The following is a 23,995-nucleotide window of genomic DNA, read 5'->3' as shown; positions in this document are numbered from 1 at the left end:
TGGATTTAGTTCCCAGTACCACTGGGAGGCTCCCAGGCATCTCTAAGGACAGTTCCATTTGACACCATTTGGTGTCTGTTGGCTCTGGCACCTTTACAAAAGCCTATACACATACACTTTTTTGTTTTGTTTTTGTGAGACGGGGTCTCTCTACATATCTCTGGTTATCCTGGAACTCACTGTGCAGATCAGGCTGGCCTTGAACTTACAGAGTGCTGGGATTAAAGGTGTGTGTCACTTCACAGAGATCTCCCTGCCTTTGTCTCCCTGGGATTAAAGGTATAAACCACCATGCCCACATGTAGACATAAAAAAAAAAAAAGCCTTGGAATGATTTCAAGTACTGTAGAGGAAGCGGCCCCAAGGTGAATGCTGGGACACCACAATCAAGGTGAGAAGGGAAGGAAACTGAAAAGGGGCTGAGATGAGAAAAGCAGCAGGGTGTGGTGACCAGTGAAGAAAGTGAGGAAAGGAACGAGGTGTGGCCAATTGTCAACCGTGCTGGAGTCCAATCGACCCGTGTCATCTACCACAGCCCAAAGCTAGTCTTTGCCACTGCCTCATTTGTAATTTTTCTCATTGCCTGGTCTTGTATCTCCTTGTAGTTAAATTCTGTCTGTGGTCTTCACACAGACACTGGTCTTGTTTATCCCAGAATATATGCTACCATTTTTCCTGTATCTGTTACACAGACTTCTATAAAACCCAGAGTAAGTCTAGCGCATAAGCGCCATTATCACAGCCCTGCAGCAATGGTCTTCATCTGTGGCTGCTGAGTGTGGTGTGTACTGCCTCTCAGGCCAGGGTGTGAGAGTCATTTCAAGGCTAACTTGCACTATCTCACGAGATGCTGGGTACAAAAGAAAGAAAATAGTACAACGAATCTGTGGGTTTTGCAGGTATCTGAGGTGGCCTGCTACTAATGACATTCACCTGGCATTTTCCTTCTCTCATTTTTCGTGTCTCATGCACTGCCTCCAAATTCTTTGCTTATCCCAAGCGGACTGGCTTTTAAAGTTTGCTCCAGGCCCTGGTGACATCTGTAGACTTGACAACCAGTATCACTGAAGCCTATCAGAGACTTGAGATGGCAATGAATTTCAAAACTGCATCCGGAAGAGTTAGAGAAATGCAGGCACCAGGATGACATTTTAGTGATGTGAAGAGAAATCAGGAAAAGGCTGGTAGCTATGGGATAGTTTCCCTAACTCTTTCACAAAATCAGAGGGAGTGGACACAGCAGATGCCTGTACATCAGTTATCCCTGCAGAAGAGCTAGACATCAACAGAGTAACAGCCTGCCCATCAGAGCCTGTTCCACAGAGGAGCCTCCAGCGACACAGCACACACGACAGCCAGAGCCAGTTAGAAGTGAAAGGTATCTGCTGCACATGCCAGGGCCTGCGAGCCAGTGCTCACACATCTGATTGCATCGCACAGATCGAGGGGTTTTCTCTACACTGTGGAGTACCTGGCAGATATCAGCCAGTCAATATAAACTTGGTAAATGATTCTGGAAGTGGCACTGACAAAATGGCACACATCCAATAAAGGAATGTGCAACTGGAAAGGGTTGGCTTGGAGACGAGTTAGAAGCTTGAGTTCTTTTTAAACAGCAGACAGAGAGGGGGCTAAGAGTCATGCTCCAAACCCTAAGTCGGCTGCACCCAATGACTTACTCCAGCCCCTATTTAAAGGCTGCTGGGAGCCTGGAAGAAAAGGTTCTATTCGGGAGTCAGGAAATGCTGCATTCATCGACTCTCATTTTCAGCAGGAGAGCCTCAAGCACAAGCACGATACAAACCACTCATCTACAAAAAGGCCAGACTAATGCAGGCCTCCAGATGCTAGCTCAAAATAGCAACCGAGGGGCTAAGGGGAGGCTTGACACAGGCCTGTGCTGTGGTCGACAGTACAGCTAAAATGAATGTGGGCTGACGCAAGGACCCGGGCCACAGTGGTTCCTACTGAGAGCAGATTTGAGTAAGCATGTCTTATTCGGTGATGCCAACTCCAACCAACTGAACCCTGTACCACTGATTTCTAAATGACAAGGTCTGTCCTATTTTTATTGTTGGTAACTCTGACAGGAATGCAAGACCTACTTGAAAATGTTATTATCCATAAATTTGTCTTTTTGTAGACAGTTTTTTTTTGGGGGGGGGCGGTCTTGTGATTAGAGGTAGGAGTAAGCTTTGCACCAAGCACTTTTAGGGGCCAGAGGGTGTATCACAGCACATTAAATATTCCTAAATTCCTGACTTACCTTTATCTGGATCATCCTAACATGCTCTAAATTAAAATGGTTCAGTATTAAAAACCCAAGTTTCCAGTGAGTAGCTCTAGAATCTAAATACAGAATGTTTAAGTCTGTGATTACAAGGTTAGGCCTATAAAACTTGACAATAAGCCGGGCGGTGGTGGCGCACGCCTTTAATCCCAGCACTCGGGAGGCAGAGACAGGTGGATCTTTGTGAGTTCGAGGCCAGCCTGGTCTACAAGAGCTAGTTCCAGGACAGGCTCCGTAGCTACAGAGAAACCCTGTCTTGAAAAACCAAAAAAAAAAAAAAACAAAAAAAAAAAACACCAAACTTGACATTAGTACACCTGCTAGTACTTGAGAAAAAGATTATAATTTGTATTTGAGGAAGTCTGAAGGTTCCCTTCGTCATATGAAGGTGCACAGTGAAGAGCTTTCTGTAGTTGCTCCCTGATTTAGATGGGCAAGTTGAAAATATCTGACTGAAAAAAAAATGCATTTGAAAAATAGGACGATATACGCACCTGTCATCCCAGGGTTGGGAGGCAGAGGCAGGGAACCAGAAGGGCGTCCTTAGCTACACAGTGAGTTCAAGGGCAGCCTAGGATATATGAGATCCTCACTCAACTGCAATGCATTTGATTCACATACCTGTGAACCTCGTAGCTTTACAATATGGCACACAGAAGAGTATTATGTTTGCTTTTGGGGCTACTTGACCTGGGATTCCTACTGCTGCCCAGCTTGAGAAAGCATCCCTACCACATGTACCAGCTTAAAGCCATCAAAGCTCTAAAGTGCAGCCTGTACCGTCTGCCGGTTACTTCTGCATCAAAAGACGAGAGAGAGACCTGCAATTCCAGAGTGCCATTTGATATCCAGTAACATGAACAAGATGCATGCTCCTCCTTCCTCCTCTTCTGGAGCATTCTCAGGCCACATGAATATATTCAGAAAACAGAGGAACGGAATTCAGAGAAAGGTATTGTGAACAACTCTTATCGCCTGGCTGTGCACAAAAGAGCCCAAGTTTTTCTAATTTTTCTCCAGTAGTACCTAAAGATTTCACCCTCTTATCTGGATTATGCTGGCACAAGTAACAAGCACCCTGACTTCTCTCAGACCTGAGTCAGGAGCAGGATAAAAAGTGAGCTGCATTCTCTGGCATGAGCCACACACACCAAATTTTTGAATATTAGAAGATAAGTTATATGAAAATTTACCTTTAAACCAACATGACGTAGAATGATAACCATTAAAAGTTGTTGATGGGTCAGCAAGATGGCTCAGGGGTTAAGGGTGCTTGCTGCCAAGACTGACAACCAGAGTTCAATCCCTGGGGCCCACAAGGTAGGAGAGAATCAACTCCCACAAGTTGTCCTTTGAGCTCCACACTCATTCTGTGACAAGCATTTGTGTGCCCCTCCCAAATAATAAAACGCAAAAATGGGGGGGAGGAGGGGAGAAAAAGCTAGTCACTCAATGTTAAATCTGTATTCTTTTCTTAGAATAATCCACCTGGTTTTACTGAACTGGAAAAATCATAACATGGCCTGGGGACACTCCTCCCTTATAATGAGATAGGAAGATACTCTGTAAATCGTTACTTATGCTTAATTCTAATAGGTTACTGGGGGTATCTAGGTACCAAAGAAATCATAGTGATTATCAATTAAGCCCCATCTATGCTCGCAGCTCAGGTCAACTATGCAATGAGTAACATGGTAAGTGATTACTCACTATGGTTGGAATTCCTTCCTTGTTGGCAATGCCAATAAAATACTTATTTTTTTCCCCCCTAAGAGTGAGCCACTTGTTGAGACTTGTGGCCCTCTTTTCTGTTAGTCCTCATTCTTCTCCCGAGAAACTTACAGTCTGAAGATGATGGAAGTCCTGATCTTGGTCTGTAAATATTTCACCTCCAGCCTCTAGGAATGAAGACGGACATTCCTCTGGCCACTGGCCCCTTGCTCACCCGGCTTTACAGGTGTTTGTCTATGGCACTCCTGTGGCTTGGTATAATTTACTTTGTTAATCTGCAAGTGAAGTCCAGGAGCTCTAAAATACCCCAGGAATCCCCAGTGTCACCTGTAAAATCACCATGGTTACCTTCTGACCACACCTCACAGTTTAGCATACCCTGGCATCTGACCCTTCTACTCAGTGATGCTCTCATCAGTCTGTCAAAACACCAAGGGGAAAATCCCCAGACTCAGCAGACGAATAAACACCCATAATGTGAACAATCATATTCAGACCAACGTCTTGCAAAAATACAAGTCAGTGGATTTTTCCTTATGTAACTCAAGTGTCACTATTTTTTCCTGCCTTTGCTAAAAGGGCACTTTGTTTAGTCAGCCAGTTTCCTTCTACTCACTGCTTCGTTTCTGTGATTGGTACCCAACGTTACTTCTTTTACTATTATGTTTATAATTTCCATTCTGGGATATTTGTTCTTTGACCAACTTTCTCTCATTTTGCGAATAAATCTATGTTAACCAGTGAAAAATCACAAGGGGTGTAGGAGGGAGGAGGCAAGGAGCACTAACAGGATCTCACTTGAGTCATCATATAATTTTATAAGAAAACATCATTTTTATTATAGAATCGAAAACCATTATTTTATGATACTGTCTTTTTGCATACTCAGATGGGTTGACATTCAATGTGGACAGCAAGCTAGTTCACAAATCAACTGCAGGAGTCTCCAAGCAGTGGCCTTAGAGTGCAGCAAACTTCCCTTATAGTGGGAGGAGTTCCAGGAACCTCTGGATGTTTTTGGTAATGATAAGGAAAAGCTACTGCAGTCTAGAGACAGGTCTCCTTCAAAATTTAAAGACTGGCGCCAGGGGAAAATAGTGACAGTACTCCTGGAGCCAAAAAACCAAAGCAAATCAACCAAACAACCAAAAACCAAAGGAAAGGAATGGGAGTTTCAAAATATGCAAAATTACCTTAGATGGGTACTTGGCATACTATGATTTGACAGGTTTACAGTGACCAACAAAACAGCAAAGACAGTTACTATTATTCATATTCAGTGTATAGATGACAGATTTTCAAGTTGCAGTAATAAATCCCGTAATAGCTCCTGAGACAAGTTACCCTACGCTCTGCACCCTTGCTATGCCAGTGAGAAATGGGAACACAGAATAAAAAATGACTTACTGTATGGGAATCGGGGTGTCTTTGAAAAGTGACAAACTGTATGCTTTAAATGACAAAACATAGTTAGAGGCTTTATTTAAAAATCTCTCACTGTTCATTATCAAAGTTACAAGATTGTTTGCATACCAATAGACTGACTGTAAACAGGAAATTCTCATTAAGGAAAGATGGGTTTACTGTAATTTGATCTTTTACAAAAAAATTACTGCAAGTTATTGATAACAGAATTTCTCTTTTACTTTCTCAAGTCTAATTCTCTCGAAAATTCAACCAATGTTTCCACTTTCTTGACTAAGGTTCAACCATGGTCACCTTAGGAAATACCCCGCTTATTTGTTAATCAGAAGTATGAACTGTGGCACGTTTCCATTTTTTTCCTAGAGCAAAGGCTTCGGCTGCATTGTATTTCATGAGAAGACAAGAGCTCCAGTGGTCCTGTCATGTCTCAGCTGAGGTTTAATGACGGCAGTGGAGCAATGCAGTGGTGGTGCCCAGTCAGACCTGCCCGGCTGCCCTATCTCTCATGGAATCTTCTTCCTCCTAGACTTACTTGCAGGCAGCCACGTGTTTCTGCAGCCTCCACCGAACCTGACTGAAGCGAGGGTGACATGCTGACTCAAGGTGATTCCATCCAGCGAGAAGCTGCTCCTTCAATCTGTTGGTTGGGGGACAATGCTAATATGAAGAAAATTATCTGGGTAGCTCAGATGCTCACTCAGCCACTGTAGAGGGGTTTCCAGCATTGGTTCAATTCCGTGAATCATTACTTGGTTCTTTTTTTCTCCATCTGTTCCAAGAAAGAAATCCAATATTAATCAATAGAAACAAAAACCACAAAGAAAAGATACTCTGTTGCCTTTTGAGATTCCTTAGTGAATTAAATGGATTTCAAACTTGTTTTAATCCTCTTAACAGGAAATGAAGACAAGGAGAAAGTTTAAATGTTGCAAAATGTCTCACCCTGAACAGAAACCTGAGGTTGCAATGAATTCTGATAAAAATTCTGTTGCTATATGAAAGTATTTGTTCTTTCTTAATTACTGTGCTTGCCCAAGATTGACGTTAGTGAAACTATCCTGGAGAAAACAGCAGGGTGAACCCACTGACCAAAAGTATTCTAGTGCACATTTAAAACCACTACAGAAAGGCTGTTACCTCGTGGAGGCGGCCACACACCCTTGGGATCGGAGAGGAGTGTAACAGCTGGGCGTTTTGCTGACTATCAGCAATGTGTAAGGGTAGGAAGTAGTACAAGCACAACTAAAGCTTTATCAGAGAGAACCAATGGTCTGACTTAAGGATGTCTGCCTTAAGAGGCACTAAACCTGATGGATTTTTTTTTTTTTGATAATTCTCAATTGCTAATGAAAATGGTACTATAGGGCCTGCTGCAGGACTCAGCAGATAAAAGCACTTACTGTGGTCTGAATTTGATCCCTGACATAGTAGGAGAGAACCTAGTCTCCAAGTTGTCTTCTGACTTCTATACACATACCATGGTAGGTGGGCAACCACCCCAACAATAAAACAAATTAAAATGTAATAAAAATTTAAAGGGTGCGTCAATTAACACTTTAAAATTCAAATTTTATTAACAATTAAAGCAAGGAAAACCCCCTACTGTAAAGAGCATGCCTCCCCAAACCATTCCAGACTAAACAAAAATTATTCAAAAAGGAAAAGAAGAAAGTATTTGTTACCCTGCAGTACAATTCTTTAATAGTGTCTTCAAAATACAATGGCAACCACCTCACATCCTGGAAACAAAAGACAACAACAACAGGGCAAAATCGTCTGGTGGGACAGGAGCACATCAGCTGCTGCTCTCCTTTCTGTCCTTGCCCTATTCCCAGTGCCCTTCAGTCCCTACTGTGCTAAGGTACAGGAAGGCCTGGCTGGCACCTGACATCAGAACTTCTAAAGAAATGTTTAGCCTCCTGACAGAGAGAGAGAGAGAGAGAGAGAGAGAGAGAGAGGGAAAGGGGGAAAGACGGCGGCAGGGAGCAATCATGGAGGACACAGAAACACTACAGTCAAAAGCGAATGCTCAAATAAGAATCGGGTAAGCACGTTACCAACTCTAAACCCAACCAAACAAAGCTTGCCACATCCCTGTCATAGTTTAGTACAACTTTGGGGGAAAGACTACTGACTGCCTCAGAATCCCAGAAACTAATAACTGCTTCTATTGCTTTCATTTCCCTAGCCATCCTTTTTTTTCTACAAAGGCCTTTTTTATTTAGTTAATGTAGGTGTGTCTGAGTGTGAATGTGTGCAGGTGGTGAGTGCAGTGACCGCAGCGGCCAGATGAGGGTGTTGGATCTTCTGTCTAGCGTTACAGGTAACCATGAGCTGCCAACATGGGTGCTGGGATCTGAGCTGGGGTCCTCTGAGGGACCACCGCACTCTTAAGCGTGGAGCCATCCCTCCATCCCTGCTAGCCATCTTTCTTGGGTATCTGTAACTTTTTTACACAGTTGTAATCACAGAGTGAATGCAATGACTGGCTTCTGGACACTGGTCAGAACCATCGAGCTGTACACAGAACACGGAAGACTGTACATCAGCTCTTTGGGAAGACTTTTTAGAATTGGTGTAAGATGGATGAACATTTAAGTTCTCTAGAATGATTCATCTTTCTAAGTTCTAGACTGCTAAGGTTTTACCATATTAAATCTTTCTTAGAATATCTTAAAACATTTCCAGTATGGTTCTGTTAATATTCTTATTATATATTTCTTTGAGTTATTTTAATATTCTCAGAATTTCCTCCTACTTAGAACTGAGTCAAAAAACGAAAGCGTGGTGAGAGTAAAAGTTCCTTTTGTGTGCAGGTTCTCAGGCCAGAGTCATCTTTTTCTGAGACAGTAAAACTAACAAGTTACTACTCACTTTTCCACACTGTCCTAGAGCAGTGTTGAGATAAGAGTGGACACATGCGGGTGCCCCATCCACGGACACACATGTGCTTGAGAAGCCGGGAGACAACAGATGGGCTCTGAGTCATACCATGTACACCCGAGCCATTCCAACTCTGCATCAAGCAAATACTGGTTCTCTGGCTTTCAGACTGGGGTCATCTTAATCCTTTGCTTGAACTAGACAACTAAGTCAGATCTATCTCTGCCATACCTATCATCAGAACTGAAGATATGAGATATAATTAGGCATGGCTTGTGTCTGTAACCTGAGCATGTGGGAGACAGGGTCAAGAGGACAGCTCTGAATGTAAAGCCAGTCTAGTCTACAGACTGAGACCCTATCTCAAAACAAAGAAAAAGAAAACAAAAATAAGACAAAGATGTGAAACATTTTTGCATCATTAATCCAAACACTTCATCAGTATTTATTCTTGTTTACTTTCTGACTTCCCTCCAAGAGCAACTGTAAACAGAGGATCTTTGGGATGGGGGCAGGATTTCTCTTGGGACTATAATCAGAGCTCCTGTGTTCATGGATGTCCCCAGCATCTAGCATGGTACTGATTACGCAGTACATTTCAAAGTTGCAGGTGGGGTGGGCTGGCAAAGCATCTTCAGAACTGGGTCTGATGGTCACGCCCGCCACTGGGCAGTGTGTGACTGCAGAACTGCTGGAGCTAGTGAGGTAAAGGCTAAAAGTGGTCCAAGATAAATAACAAATATCTATGTATGTTTTCACCTAAATTCATGCTTCCATAGACAACAACAAAGCATGGCTGGATAATTTGGCAATAACTTACACCAGCAAAAATAATACTGACGAATGACTTCATACTTTCCTCTAACAAGAGAAAGGAAGCCCTTGATGAGATTGCTAAGTTGAACGTGTCTGATGAGCATTCTGTGTTTCTAAACGAGATTCAAGACTTTATACTTGAAACTGGAAACATCACTCAAAACAGATGACTCAGGATTCCTCTTATACCTCTTACTTGGGATTTTGCCTTTTGTAGGTCAGGTGATACAAGACTAACCTAAGGCCTTGGGCTTGCAAGGCAAGGCCTTTACCATCAAGGCTTTCCTCAGCCCCCACTGCAGTTTCTAAAAGAGTATATGGAAGTCTGTGGAGTTCTGTCCTCTGGCTGTGACCCTCTGGAACTATCAGCACCTGAGATTACTAAAAGATCTGTTCAAGACTGGGCCCATTAGCTTTCTAACTTGGAGATGGGGAGGGGCTCACGAAGCCACACCCCAACCTGAGCGTTTATAGACAATGCTCTCTCTCATCCCACTATGATGTGACTTGAGTGTAATTCTTTCTTGGGTCTGTCACTGGTCCTATCTGAGATGAGCAGAAGACAGCTACCTCCCCAGAAAAAGTTCATACAAAGAGGCTTTAAATCAGGCAAACATTTAAGACAATAATCAAGAGAAGCAGTTACGGTCATTCATAAGTCACTTTTGCAGGATAAATTTGGATTCTGTCAAAACTTTCTACTTGTAATGCGAATTCTCTAAAAAATATGTTTACAGAACTATTGTATAGTTAGGAAAATTAAAAATGATATGAAACTATTAGGTAGTCTATCATAAATTTCAACAGTTCCAACATTTTTTTGCTCAGCCTGGTGCTTAGCCTAGTCCAGTCCAGTCTCAGGCTGTGCTGCTTTTAGACATTTCTCAGAGTGTAGCATTTCTAAAGAACAGTCATTCTCACAGTTCTGCAGTCAAGGTGAAGATTGAGGCACTAGCATGTTGTGTGGGCCTTCATCTGATATCCCCAGACAGTAGACAGGCAAGAGGGAAGGTCCATATCCACAGTCCTTTCAAAAGTTCCAACTCCAACAGTGCTAGACGAAAAAATCTTCCAAGTAAGGGATCTGGGGAACACTTCAGTCTGCAGCTGAATTTAGACTTCCAATACTGAAAAGCATATATTAGTGCTTTTATAAGATGTCGATGCCACAGAAATCAGAATCTAATTTAAAGTGAATAGTTTTACAACAGTTGTCTTTTAAGGAAAATATATTTATGGTTTGGAGAGACGACCCTATGGCTAAGGACTGGCTCTGTTCTTGCAATAGAGGGCCCGGGTTTGGTTCCCAGCATGGTGTACATATCATCCTGGTGCCCAACGTGGGGATGACCAAATCTACTTAAAAGCCTGAGAGAGCTTAGGAAGTAATTCTAGACACAAAATAACAGTGTTAAACATGACTTTTTGGTAGCAGCAATTTCTTTGGTCTACTCTGCTTGCTAGAGGCCAGCAAGGGCTCTCATTTAAGACAGGCTTCCTGACTCAGCATTAGCTACAAAACCTTGTAGCTTTTTGTGAGAGGTCCTGCCATGAAACACTTGAATGGTGTTGATGAAAAGCTGACTGCACGCGTTTTGAGGTGGTAGGGACCTTGAAACGCCATAATGTTGTGGCAATAAACATGGAACCAGCTGGCACCTCTGCCATGAGGCTGGAATCTCAGAAAGCTAAGGAATGGGCTGGATCCAGCCATCAAAGCCATGCTTTAATCCTAGCAATATTGCTTAGCAAATTAAAGATGTATGTGGTCAGAAAAGGAGAGAGATATACAGTAAAGAGAGATTCAAAGAGGAAGAAAACTTCTAAATGGTTTACAGTGTGTTAAAAATATGTGCAATCTTGGGAGAATAAAGAAAAAGGTTAAAGTCCTTAAAATAAAAAAGAAAGAGCATAGTTGGGTGTGGTGGCACACACCTTTAATCCCAGCACTTGAGAGGCAGAGGCAGGCAGAGCTCTGTGAGTTTAAACACAGCCTGGTCTACAGAGTGAGTTACAGGACAAAGATACACAAAGAAACCCTGTCTCAAAAAGCCAAACATTAAAAAAAAAAAAAAATAGGGGTTAAAATAAAGTCACGTAAATATGAAAAATACACAGAAAGTCTGGATACTGTATATTATTATGTTGTTTTTGAATTGCTTGACAGCTGAGGAAGCAGCAACAGCTGCTAAAAGACATTTAAATATAAATGCTGCTGAACTAGCTCTTGTAGACCAGGCTGGTCTCGAACTCACAGAGATCCGCCTGCCTCTGCCTCCCAAGTGCTGGGATTAAAGGCGTGCGCCACCACCGCCCGGCTTGGATTAATAAAACAAAAATATTTCATCAATGCCTTGACTTCAAGTTGAAATCAAAAGATATGTTACTTTGGAGAAGAGGTTTTGTTTTTGTTTCCACAGAAAATGAGAGACTATGGATTCATTCTGAATTAAGAAAAATCAGGTTTGATCAAGGAAGACCACCTGAGAAATCTCCAGTAGGATCAGATGGCTGAGATGTTTGAGTTCTACATCCAGAGCAGATTCAAGACTGCTGCCTGCGATGATCAAGCCTCATAAGATACTCCAGTCAGGACTTGATCATGATTCTAAATTTTCTTTAGGTCCCCATAAGATTATCAGTGCCCCCAACCAGCAGGAAGAAACTATACCCACATTCCCCCCAAAATGGACTATGGATATTTTCCTTTGTTTGGAATGTTGGTTAAAAGTTGTTATGGATAACGAATGGTCAGGAGAAAAGCTAAGTAAAGGATATTAGATTCAGAGTTCTTGTTTTTTTTTTTTTTTTTTTTTTTTTTTGAGGGGGAAATGCTGTGGGACAATGGTCTGTATCCTGTCAATTATATTTTAAATAACCGCTGATTGCCCAGTAGTCAGGCAGGAAGTATAGGTGGAGTGACCAGGCAGGAAGTGGAGGCAGGGCAATGAGAACAGGAGAATTCTGGCAAGGGGATGCATTCTGCAGTCCTGATCTAGTCACAGAGCAAGCAAGATGTGACTGCCTCGCCAAAAAAAGTACCAAGCCACATGGTTAACATAGACAAGAATAATGGGCGGATATAAGTTATAAGAGTTAATAAGAAGCCCGAGCTACTAGGTCAGTTTATAACTAATGTAGACCTCTGTGTTATTTCTTTAGGATTTAATGCAGGAACCAGGCAGGACAAGGACCAGGTGGGATAGAAAACCTCGGTCAACATCACCCTACCATAACTGCATGCAAACACACACACACACACACACTAAAATCAAAATAAAATCATGTTCACACACAAACATATATTCAAGTACATTTTGGCTATATGAGAATGGTAGCTGTACACAGAAACAAAAAAAATATATAAAATAGGATAAAAACAGGCAAAATCCTATTGGTTAGATTAGTTCAGACACTTGACTCCCCAGGAATGAATGATCTCACTCCTTTGAGATTTCTTCATAAAGGAAGTGAAAGTGTCATACAGAATCATAGATCACATTCTGATAGACCATCAGCAGCAGGAGGGAGGTGAACAGAAAACAAACATGCAGTAATGTCTGTTTTCAGATGTTCTCTAGCACAAATCCAACTGTCACAGCTCCGGAGGAGGCCCAGCTGGTAATGCTGGAAAGTCTAATGTGTGACTGAGATGTGTCCCAAGTCCTGCCTGCTGCTTAGAACCCAAGGTCACTTCTCCCTTAACTCGTGGGCCACAGCCTGCAAACCTCTGGTCTCCAGAGTCCTAAAAGACCTTCCAGTTCTAGTCATGCTCCTAGTCTTTCATACCAGAACAGCAAAATCTTTCCTTTGGACTTTAGACAACAACATTTACTAGCTTTGAATCCTTAGTCAAATTTGTGAGTCTTCAGTTCCTCATCTCTAGGGCTTCTTGGTGAATTAAATGAAATTAAGAGGAGAGCCCAACTGGGTGGTGGTGGCTCACACCTTTAATCCCATCACTCAGGAAGCAGAGGCAGTTGGATCTAAGTGAGTAGTTTGAGGCCAGCCTGGTCCATAGAGAGTTCTAGAACAGCCAAAGCTGTGACACAGTAAAACCTTGTTTAAAAATAAAAACAAAAATAAAAGTGAAAAAGAAAAGAAAAAGATAGAACAAATGAGTCTGGGGTATAACATGGGAGAGGCTTCTGATTATATAGTCTTTGGTTTGATCCCCAATACTACATAAACTGGAGGTAGTGGAGTATATCATGGGAGAGGCTTCTGACTACACAGTCTTTGGTTTGATCCCCAACACTACATAAACTGGAGGTAGTGGCAACTCCAGCAACTCAGGGAGAAGAAACAAAAGTTGAGGCCCACACAAAATTTTAGGCCAGGCCGGGCTACATATGACCACAAAGGTGGAGAAGACAGAGAGAGAACAGGGATCAAGAGAAGGGGAGGCATATGTTGCAAGGTATGGTAATAAGTTAATTATTTTGGTACTAAGTGTTAGGAATATTTCCTAATGCGAGTTCCCTGACAACGCAAAATTCCCAATCAGGCCAAATCAAAACAAGCCGAATTAAGAAATATCCAGGTTCTGCGCTCTCGGGTGGCCCCGAGGGGGAACTGGGAGGACACTAACGCGACCACCGGGAGGAAAGAAAAGGGACCAGCGTCCTCTTTTGGGAGATCATTTAAATACCCTGGGGAGTGGCCTGCTGGGATTTGGAGTCCAGACCAGGCCTGAGGGCTGGGATAGATGCAAGGGGCTGGGGCCTACGCTCCCAACTTGACACTAAGTATTCACCAAGATATATAAAAATATATATTTTATATTTTAATTATGTGATTGGCAAGTGAAAGTTTATAAGAACACTGCCTCTAAGCAGTGTCAGTGCTAAAAAAAAATGGGGCAACAAAACCTCAGACTCAGTATTATACAAATTAAATGGCCATTCAAAAAATTTTCAAAAGCCATAAAATATATTCAACATAAAAATCCAGTGAAGCACCTTACCTAAAAGTAAAAGAAGCCCTAACATATTATGGCTATACTACTTAAAAGATTTGAAGATTCTTTTTAAAATGATAAAAACTGCTAGGTGATGGTACCTGCCTTTAATTCCAGCATTCACGTGGCAGGTAGTTCTGAGTTTGAGGCCAGCCTGGTCTACAGAGTGAGTTCAGGACAGCCAGAGCTACATAGTGAAACCCTGTCTTGCAAAACAAAAACCAAAAGATAAAAACACTCAACTAGAAGAAAACAAAAACAATCCCACTAGAACCTTTGTTATAACCTCCCTCACACAGGGGCTTGAGGGCTCATACGAGGTGATGGTGGCCTGCTGGCCACTGAGTCCTCAGGTCTCAGTCAGCTGCAACAAAGGTGTAACTAGGGTCTGTAAAGCAAGCTGTGTCAGCTTCTAGGGATATTCTGAAGTTTCTTTCTGATTGACAAGTGAATGGAATCTCTTAGTTTTAAAAGTGGAGGCTAAAGAAAAGGATGACAAACACAGCCTTTAATGAGAAAATTTCAATTTAATTAATCCCTTTTGAGTTTCACACCTCTAACGTACGGAAGAACAGAAAGCTAAGACCAAATGGACTGACATCCATTTTAGCCACTTTTAACCGGCAGCTTTTCAGGGTTATTTTATGATTCAAGAACAAAGTTTCTATGAAACATTTAATAAATCTGAAGACATTTTAAAGCCAACAAAGAGACAAGCTTTCTGATTACTGCTAACTAGCCTGAACAATTTTACTCTATCTGACAAATTCTTCAAGCTCTGTTATGGTCATGAACAAGATGCTGACCAACCGAATTCACTGACAGGAGACAGCACAGGCTGAAGTCTGAAGTGCATACATCAGGTGGTAATAGTGAGGTCAGGTCAAAGGGGGTTAAAGCAAGCCAGGATATGGGCAAAGGAATACATCAAACACTGATTTTAAAAGGGCAATTAATCTTACACAAAAATGCTTCCTGGGGAATGAGATCTCCATCTTAAGAGCACACTATATGCTGTAGCAGTAAAAATGAACACGCACGAGCACAAGGCTTTTATCCCGTGATCACAAACAGAAGGCAAGCGCTGTTTATCAGAGCCACAAGCCTTTTTACAGCCTCCATTAACATCTTCCAGGTCTATGCTAACTCAGTGCTGATCATAAGGAGCCACTCACAGCCCATGTATCTTTCTTCCGTGTATAAGGTGTCTATTATATATATTACTTTATTTCTAGGCTAACCCTAGAACGTTGGCTCTTTGGATAGCTTCATCAACATGTGCCTTATCTTGACTTTTGCTTATAACCATTATATCTCTTGGTGAGAAGAACATAAAGCAAAATTTAAATTAAAACCATGTATTTAGTCATAATCATGGAAACTGTAGTTGGTCACTGTTTAGACAATTTAAATGAACTAATTAAGAGCTTCCTGAGTATAAATTGGAAAAAATAAGGTGAAAGCTAAACATTAAGCCTTGTTCACTTAAAAGAAAAAGATATAATTGAAAAAGCAGAGATTTCAAAAATATTTCCTTTAAAAATGTTATTACTGTTTTTATATTATGTGTGCATGCGTAGAATTACTTCTGTTACCACCACTGTGGGTTCTGAACTCATATCACCAAGAACCTCTAACTGCTCTGAGCTTTAGCTACAGATGAGTACATGGTGACCAATGGAGCAGCTGCACCATGTGACAAGACAGGGACACTGGTTTGCTTCATCACTTCATTTCCTAGTGCCAGCGACACAGCAAGCGGCACACAAGCTCATGCTTTCCACCTTTGGGAAAGTCAGGCTAGTCACTTAGCTTCTTGAGATTAAGATAGAAATAAATAAGGAGGGGAAATCAGAGGCATCTTTTGTTGGATCCAGCATCACATCATCTCCATTAATAGAGAAAGAAGGTAATCATTTTAGTTCTCTGATTTTAGAAATGTATCAATGGACCTAGATCTAAAGGGATTGTGTATCAGCAAGATTAGCCAGCAGTGCCTGTGTGCTGGACAGAGCACAGGGATGGAGGGAGAGGAAAGCAATCAAAGCAAAGAATCTGGCTCATTTAAATTTATAGTGTATGACAAATTAAGTAACCTGTAATTACCAAGTTTAGGCTAAGCCTTATCAATGATTATAGTAGACCTTTGCTCATAAAGGGACAACATTTAAAATGCTTTTTGACTTTCCACTGTACAGTGTTTCTTCCATAAAATATAAATACAATCAAGAATAGAGAACAATAAAAGCAAACAGCTGAAGAGACTAGAACACAAGGCTCCCACCACAGGAGGTGACCCACTTCGACTTGGGTTACTACGGTAGTCTCCCTGAATGGCAAACACCCCATTAGAACCAACAGCACCAGCAGCCTACTTCTGAGCCTCTTTAACATGTTTTAACCGGCTATGTGACAATCAAGCCTGCTCCATGATAAGCAGTGACTGCGGAGATGCTGTAGTTCCTTCCTTACCACAACCACACTGCTGACATTTCTAGTCTTGTCTAGAAGACGATTCCTAAAAATGTTAATCAACAGCATAGAAGTCTTGCCACAAGTGAAGGTCTAATTGGCCTTTATAAATTTCCTATGACCTTTTGTTTATAAAATGCATCCACAGGTGCTGGAGAGAAGGATCAGTAGCTAAGAACACTCTCTGTTCTTCCACAGAACCAAGGTTCAATTTTCAGTACCCACATGGTAGCTCACAATTGTCTGTAACTCCTGTTCCAGGGGGTCTAACACCCTCATACAGATATGGGCAAAACACCGATGTACATAAAATACAAATAAATAAATTTACAAAATATATATATCAACAAAAGAAAAACTAGGTTAATTGTAAAACCTTAGAAAAAATAAGACTGTTAAGTCTCACATGGGAAAAAGCTGTCTCATTTACATTCTACAAGCAGAAACATATTACATAAACTAAGAAATCTAGATCTATTAAAAATTCAGTGATTGCCCAATCCAAATGGCAGGAGGGCACAGACACATTAGTTCACATTCTAATGTGACGTAGAGAATGACCAGCGTTATAAAACCATTATCTCATTCTTTAAGACTCATGTTAGGTTGGGGTGGGGGAAGGGGGGAGGGCCTGCTGCAGTTTTGCTAACTCCTTTGGGAGCTGTGGCTTGGCTGCAGCAACAACACATACCCTAAGCTATCAACAACCAACTTTTTAATTCTCTCCAACACCTCAAGGATCTGCCCTAGTGTTTCTTTCACCCACTGCCAGCTATTGTGTCTGGAAACAACATACCACACACCATATGATTTACCATACAGAACAAGGGAAAATAGGAATTCACTAAATTTTATCTTTTAACTCCTATGGTTTCTCATAAAGCATATTAAAAATAAGATAACTGCCAGGCATGGTGGCACACACCTTTAATCTCAGCAGTTGGGAGGCAGAGGCAGTTCCAGGTTAGCAAGGTCTACACAGCACATTCCAGACCAGCCAGGTTTAATAAATAGTAACACACACACACACACACACACACACACCCCAAACAAAACAAAGTAATTTTGAAGACAGATCACCTAAACTGGATATTCCAAGTCCCCAGTGTCCATTTCACTGTGTTCCTTAGTAACTCTCCAACATTTCTGAGCTTACTGACAATTTCAGGCATGTTTAAAGAAAAGGCAGACAAACTCAGCAAACAGAATGGACAGGACGTCATGCACAGGCGGCTGGTGAAGGTCCCATGGTAGACACGTGCACTGTGTGACCTAACTCCCTGTTCCCTTTCCAACTGCTTCACTCCTGCCCATCTCCATTAAGATTCAGTTACTCTCTCCTCAGAACGGACGAGGGCACTACTCACTGTATCTTCAGGCCGAACCATCCCACAGTTGTACACGCTCCTGTCCATCCCAACTGGACTAAAGCTTTCTTCTGAGAATACTACTCTCTATCTTTCGTATCTTAGAGCAACAAGACAACATATACAACATAAAGAAAGTGAATGATGAGAAATAAAATTTATGACATCACACGGATCCTAAAAGTTAAATAGCTGTCAAGGAAGGATATTGAGAAGTACGTAAGTGCACAGAAGCTGAAAGGAGCTGGAAAGGAAAACAAGAAAGCTTACAGAACAACTTAACCCTCAGGAAAGCTATAGGATTAACCTCTCATGGACTAAGACTTTCTTTACACCTGTGCTGTATGCATAATACTAAATAAAATATCAGGAGAAAATAGTCCAACACAGAGAACTACTAAAAGAAATCTTAAAAGAAATTTATAAAAAAAAGAAGAGAGGTTTGTTACACTATGCAGATTACCAGGCTTTTATAATTATATTGGAACACTGGGAAATAAAGTATGACCCAGCAAAATTTATAGGCCTTTTATACTCTCCTAAATAAAAATTAAGCATATAACTTTAGATTTTAAATATTAACATTTAGTTTATTTATTTTATGTGCCAGAAGATAACTTTAAGGAGTTAGTTCTCTCCTTCTATCATGTGGGCCAGGGATTTGAACTCAGGTTGAAAGTTCAGTGGCAGGTGATCAGCCACACCTAGCCACCTAGCCGGAACTGGTTTCTGACACTGACATTGCCATTTACTGAAAGAGGAAGATATTTGACTTAGGGCCGAGTACAGAAGTATTCATCTCTGAGTCATTTTAACTCCACTGAAACCACAGACACCATGTACCTGGGGCTCACCTTTGGTTTGTTTCCTGTTCGTTCTATCTTGGCTAATTTCCCTAGCCACTTATAGATCAGAAGGAAAAGAATACAAAGCAGCTCATTGCGATACTATAATGACCCCAACCTGGTCACCATAATATAGCATATTCTGCTGTCATGATGAAATAAGACTGAATTCCTCCATGCCTGACTCACAGGGAGGAGCATGCAATGGTGCCACACGGGTTCTGTAAGAACTTTCTCTTTTTATCATGTGATGACAGCCAGGTCTTATCCACACACACCCCAACTACAAGTCTTTCACTTTCAGCTTGAGTGCAGGTGTGTCAAAATGCTCAACTCTGACAGTGGACAGGTACTCTGACCGAGGACAGGTACCCCGAACCTACAGTGCAGCTCCACTCTGACAGAGGACAGGTACCCCAAACTGCACACTGCATTTTTCTGAGTACACCCACAGATTTTAAATGATATTTTTTTCTAAATATAAATATGAAACAAAAAGGGGTAAAGATAAAAGTTTTCTAAAAGAAAGATATAGAATTAAGGACTAAAGACGTGACCAGTTTCATGGTATGTAATTTAATGTAGTGTATAAGTACTATTTATGTCATATTGATGAAGTCTGAGTCCTCCCGTGAACCGGTGCTTGTCCATTTGAGGAGGTGATGCCTGCTGTTCATCCGTAGCACCTGGTACCTGCCCTCTGTCAGTGTACTGAAGGGCAGTCCTTCCATCCTGCAGCAAACACAAGCCACTCTGGGATACTGACAAGTGTGCCGCTGTCATGAAGATTGAGTTTAATGTGATATTTTCACACTCCATAAGCAAGAATCCCATAGGGTCATATAAAGAAATAAAGTCAAAGTAATTCACTTTATTTTTTTCCAGATAGGGTTTCTCTGTATGTTCCTGACTGTCCTAGAACTCACTCTGTGTGGGAAGTCCTTCTGTATTTGTGTTACTTTTACTGGTTAATGAATAAAGCTGCTTTTGGCCAATGGCTTAACAGAGTAAAGTCAGGTAGAAAATCCAAACAGAGATGTAGAGAGACAGAGTATGCAGAGTCAGGGAGAAGCCACGTAGCTGCCACAGGAGACAGACATCTCCCGTAGAGCTTGTGGAAACTTTACCTGTAGGCCACAACCTTGTGGTGATGCATAGATTAATTGAGATGGGTTAGTTTAGGATGTAAGAGCTAACCAATAAAAAGCTAGGGCTAATATGCCAAGCAGTGATTTAATTAATACAGTTTCTATGTGGTTATTTTGAGTCTGGGCAGCTGGGAATGGAACAAGCAGCCTCTGGCTATACTCTATAGACTGGGATGACCTTGAACTCAGTGATGGCCTTGAATTCAGAGATCCGCCTGCTTCTGAGGGATTTAAGGAATAAGCCACCTGGTGATTTACTTTTGGAAACAGATTGTGGCTAGGCATGGTGGTGTGTGCCTGAAACACCAGGACTCAGGAAGCAGAGACAAGAGGCTTGTCGAGGCCTCACAATAGGCCAGGTGTGGTTACAGTGAGTCCTAGTCAAGAAACGAAGGCTGTTTGTATGAAGAACACATTAGGGCACATCTGAATTTTAAATTTCTCTGATTCTTATTTGATAAAATGTCTTTTAAAAGTACTCAAAAATAGAAACATTTAGTACAAAGAGATGAGCATCTGAAAGCCAGCGACCCTGGATAGTGTGGGAATTACAGTTCTCATCACGTTTAAAAATAGAGGAAATGAGTTTCTACTCCAAAACCTTGAGAAGGTTGTGAAAAAACTCACCAGGTTTGCTATCCTCTAACTAGCACTGTAAGATCATCTCTGAACCAACAAGGCTCCCAATTTCTAAGACTTGAGTAAACACAGCTTAGTTAGATGAGAAAATGAAGCTATGCCCTCTAGATCGGACCCGAGACTGAGCAATTTCTGAGTTCCTTCATATAAGCTTTCATTATTTTGTAATTATACAAATATATTAGCTACTAGAAGACACAAAAAACAAACAAACACACACTAAATATAATCCATTAAAAACTGAATAGGGCCGGGCGGTGGTGGCGCACGCCTTTAATCCCAGTACTTGGGAGGCAGAGGCAGGTGGATCTCTGTGAGTTCGAGACCAGCCTGGTCTACAAGAGCTAGTTCCAGGACAGGCTCCAAAACCACAGAGAAACCCTGTCTTGAATAGCCAAAAAACAAAACAAAACAAAAAAAAACCAAAAAAAAACCCCCAAAAAACAAAAAAACTGAATAGGACTCCATCAGAATTAAAATTATTTACTCTTTAGAAGAGAATAAGAAGACAAACAACAAATCTGAGGAAACAATTCTACAGAGAAGGTTCTTCCAAAATATATAAATATTTCTCAAAACACAGCAATGGAAAAATCATGAAAATGGCGACGTTTCATCAGAGGCATCTGGCAGGTGATAAGAAGGGCCTGGAAACAGGAGCTGTCCATGACACACACCATCTGTAGCCCTTCAGTGTACACAGCACAAAAACCTTACACAAACAGCCAGTTATGACGGCTATGCCTGTAGGATTTGCTGAAGGAGGATCACGAGTTCGAGGCCAGCCTGGGATACACATTTAGCCAGGTGGTGGTGGTGCATTCCTTTAATCCTAGCACTCAGGAGGCAGAGGTGGGCAGATCTCTGTGAGTTTGAGGCCAGCCTGGTCTACAAGAGCTAGTTCCAGGAAAGGCTCTAAAGCTACAGAGAAACCCTGTCTCGAAAAACCAAAAACCAACCAAACAAACAAAAACAACAACAAAAACAGTGGGTACAGTCGTCAGTGGGAAAATTCAAATCAGGGAAGAACAAAGTAAAATCACTGTGAGATGCCAACACACAACCATCAGGATCACCATGACACATATCAACAACGTAAAGAAACAGCAACCTTCCTATGTCACAGGTGGGACTATAAATGGCCAGCACATTTAGGAAAACTTAAGCTGACTGTTGGACTCAGTCATTTCACCCTTAGGACTCTACCTAAGATACATGAAACTATGTTCCCGAAAAGATCCATGCCAATGTTCACAGCAGAGTTAATCCTAAAAGTGAAAAGCTGGAAATAATGCATATGCTTATCAATAGGTAAAGAGGCAGATGGAGTTAGACATCTGGTCCACCTTAGTATTGCTCACCAATAAATAGAAGCTGCCGAGACTCGCAAAAACAAACAAACAAGGATAGAAGTAAAAAAAAAACCCATTAGGCCGGGCGATGGTGGCACACGCCTTTAATCCCAGCACTCGGGAGGCAGAGGCAGGCGGATCTCTGTGAGTTCGAGACCAGCCTGGTCTACAAGAGCTAGTTCCAGGACAGGCTCCAAAACCACAGAGAAACCCTGTCTCGAAAAACCAAAAAAAAAAAAAAAAAAAAAAAAAAAAAAAAAAACAAAACATTAGGTTGTAACTCTACTTATGGTATGATTCTGCTTATATGAAATATTTTTTAAAAGGCAAATCATAGAGACAGAATGCAGACCAATGGTTGCTTATGGCTAATGTCAGGAAAGAGGTCAGCTGTATGTGTATAGAAGTAAACATCTGAGGGGATAAAAATTTCTAAATGCAGGTCATTATAGCAGTTATACAACTCTAAAAAGCTTATTTTTAAAAAGTTATTGAGATATCAAAAATAATGAATGGAAGGAAGCCTTCAGTGAAAGTTAAAATTATAAAACAGTAAAGAGGGACTGTGTCCAAGGCCATACAACTGCTTAGTGTTGCTTCAAATGTAGCTATCATAAATACTATGTCTTGGGGTATGATTATACAAGGAATTCAGTAATTTAATGGTCAGGGAACACTTACCCACTCTAGACGTACAAGGCTTATAGTAGACACCTTGATATGTAATATGTAGCCTAGGAGCTCAGGAAAGGCAAGTCACACACTAAGACTTTATAAAACATACAACTTCTAACACCAATAAATCTTGACTTCAGTAATTTTGTGTTGTGGTTCATGACCTTCTTTCTTAACCCCTTCTGATATGGTATCCCCCATCCCCCATCAGTTCTAATTCTATTTCTTAGGAAAACCACTTCCTTAGATTATTTCATAAGAAAGTATTGGAGTATTGCTTTCATGACTAATACCTCCTATCTTCATTCTTCTAGGTCTGAAAGAGTAAGGATGCTCAGGGTCCTAACGAACATGCTCATATACCACTGAGAATTCCTTAAAAAGTCATCAGTAATGAGCACTGTAATAGACCACAGGGCTAAGACTGCAAACTAGAGTTTCTTACCCAATGACTGGCTGATAAAAGCAGTAGGACACCTGCACACATACCCACATACATGTATACATTTGCATATTTAGAGCAGATCTCAGGTGGAAATCTGATACGCCCTCAGGTTTTAGCATTGATGTAACAACACACGTGGAAACCTCCACAACTGACCACACGTGACAGCTCACATAAAAATGTAGGTACACTAAAAATACTATGGAAATCACCTTTAGGTTGCACACACAAGTAGGTGTATGTGTGTGTGTGAGTGCAAAAATGAACTTGGTGTTAAAGCTTGTAATTCTATCCTCAAAATAATTCATTACATGTATGTGAATATTTCAACTTCATAAAGAAATCTGAAACACCTTCGGTGCCAAGAATCTCAAATACATATACATGTGTAATTGATTTTCAAACTCATTAGAATAGTACTTACAAAGCCTCAGAAGGTGGGCATTGTATTTTTCCAAAGAGAAGTGATTTCTTGTCTTGTTACAAATATTACAAAACAATAGATATTCCCTTAAAAGGTAATAAAAATATCTTCATAAAATTTGTCAATGTAGAATATCCATTTAACGTCAGCAACCAAAGGCTTAGAAGAGAAAATGACAGTAGTGTCTTGTAGTTGCTAAGTACCTTCAGGTGCGAGTGCGGAAGGACAGACTTCTCTGAGGAGATCTCCGAGTGTATGCAGCTGTCCATCTGCGGCCACAGGACGGAAGAGCTTCTGAATGAAAGGTCGTTCAGTCGTAGTCTATTTAGAAAATAAAAACCCAAGCAAGTAAGTCTTCGTTGCTGCCGCTGCTAACTACCGACATCCAGATCACAAACACGGTCCTGGCACTAATGTCTTCTGACGTGGCTCAATCATAAATACACATAATAACCGTATCACTGATGCGATTACCACTGAGGAAAAAAGGTTAACATAGTAAATGCAGAGAAATCAGACTCAT

The 23,995-nt window shown here is 41.2% G+C and overlaps 1 protein-coding gene across 6 annotated transcripts in view; it reads right to left on the bottom strand.

Annotated features, from left to right (window-relative positions):
- Positions 1–4,832: 4,832 nt before the first annotated feature.
- Atg5 (autophagy related 5) overlaps positions 4,833–23,995 on the bottom strand; it is a 126,516-nt gene continuing 107,353 nt past the window's right edge. For 3 of the 6 annotated variants that reach the window (XM_057761491.1, XM_057761489.1, XM_057761490.1), the window contains exons 7-8: positions 23,676–23,793; positions 4,833–6,215 (exon numbers count right to left, since the gene is read on the bottom strand). In XM_057761491.1, the coding sequence (XP_057617474.1) occupies positions 6,079–6,215; positions 23,676–23,793 (255 nt within the window). In that variant the 3' untranslated portion in view covers positions 4,833–6,078. The remainder of the gene's footprint in view (positions 6,216–23,675; positions 23,794–23,995) is intronic. The other 3 variants (XM_057761492.1, XR_009056665.1, XM_057761493.1) reach the window with 3 other exon arrangements.

This window comes from Chionomys nivalis, chromosome 2 (genome assembly GCF_950005125.1).
Source record: "Chionomys nivalis chromosome 2, mChiNiv1.1, whole genome shotgun sequence".
In the NCBI taxonomy this organism is placed as follows: Eukaryota; Metazoa; Chordata; class Mammalia; order Rodentia; family Cricetidae; genus Chionomys; species Chionomys nivalis.
This window is presented reverse-complemented; position numbering and strand designations above follow the sequence as displayed.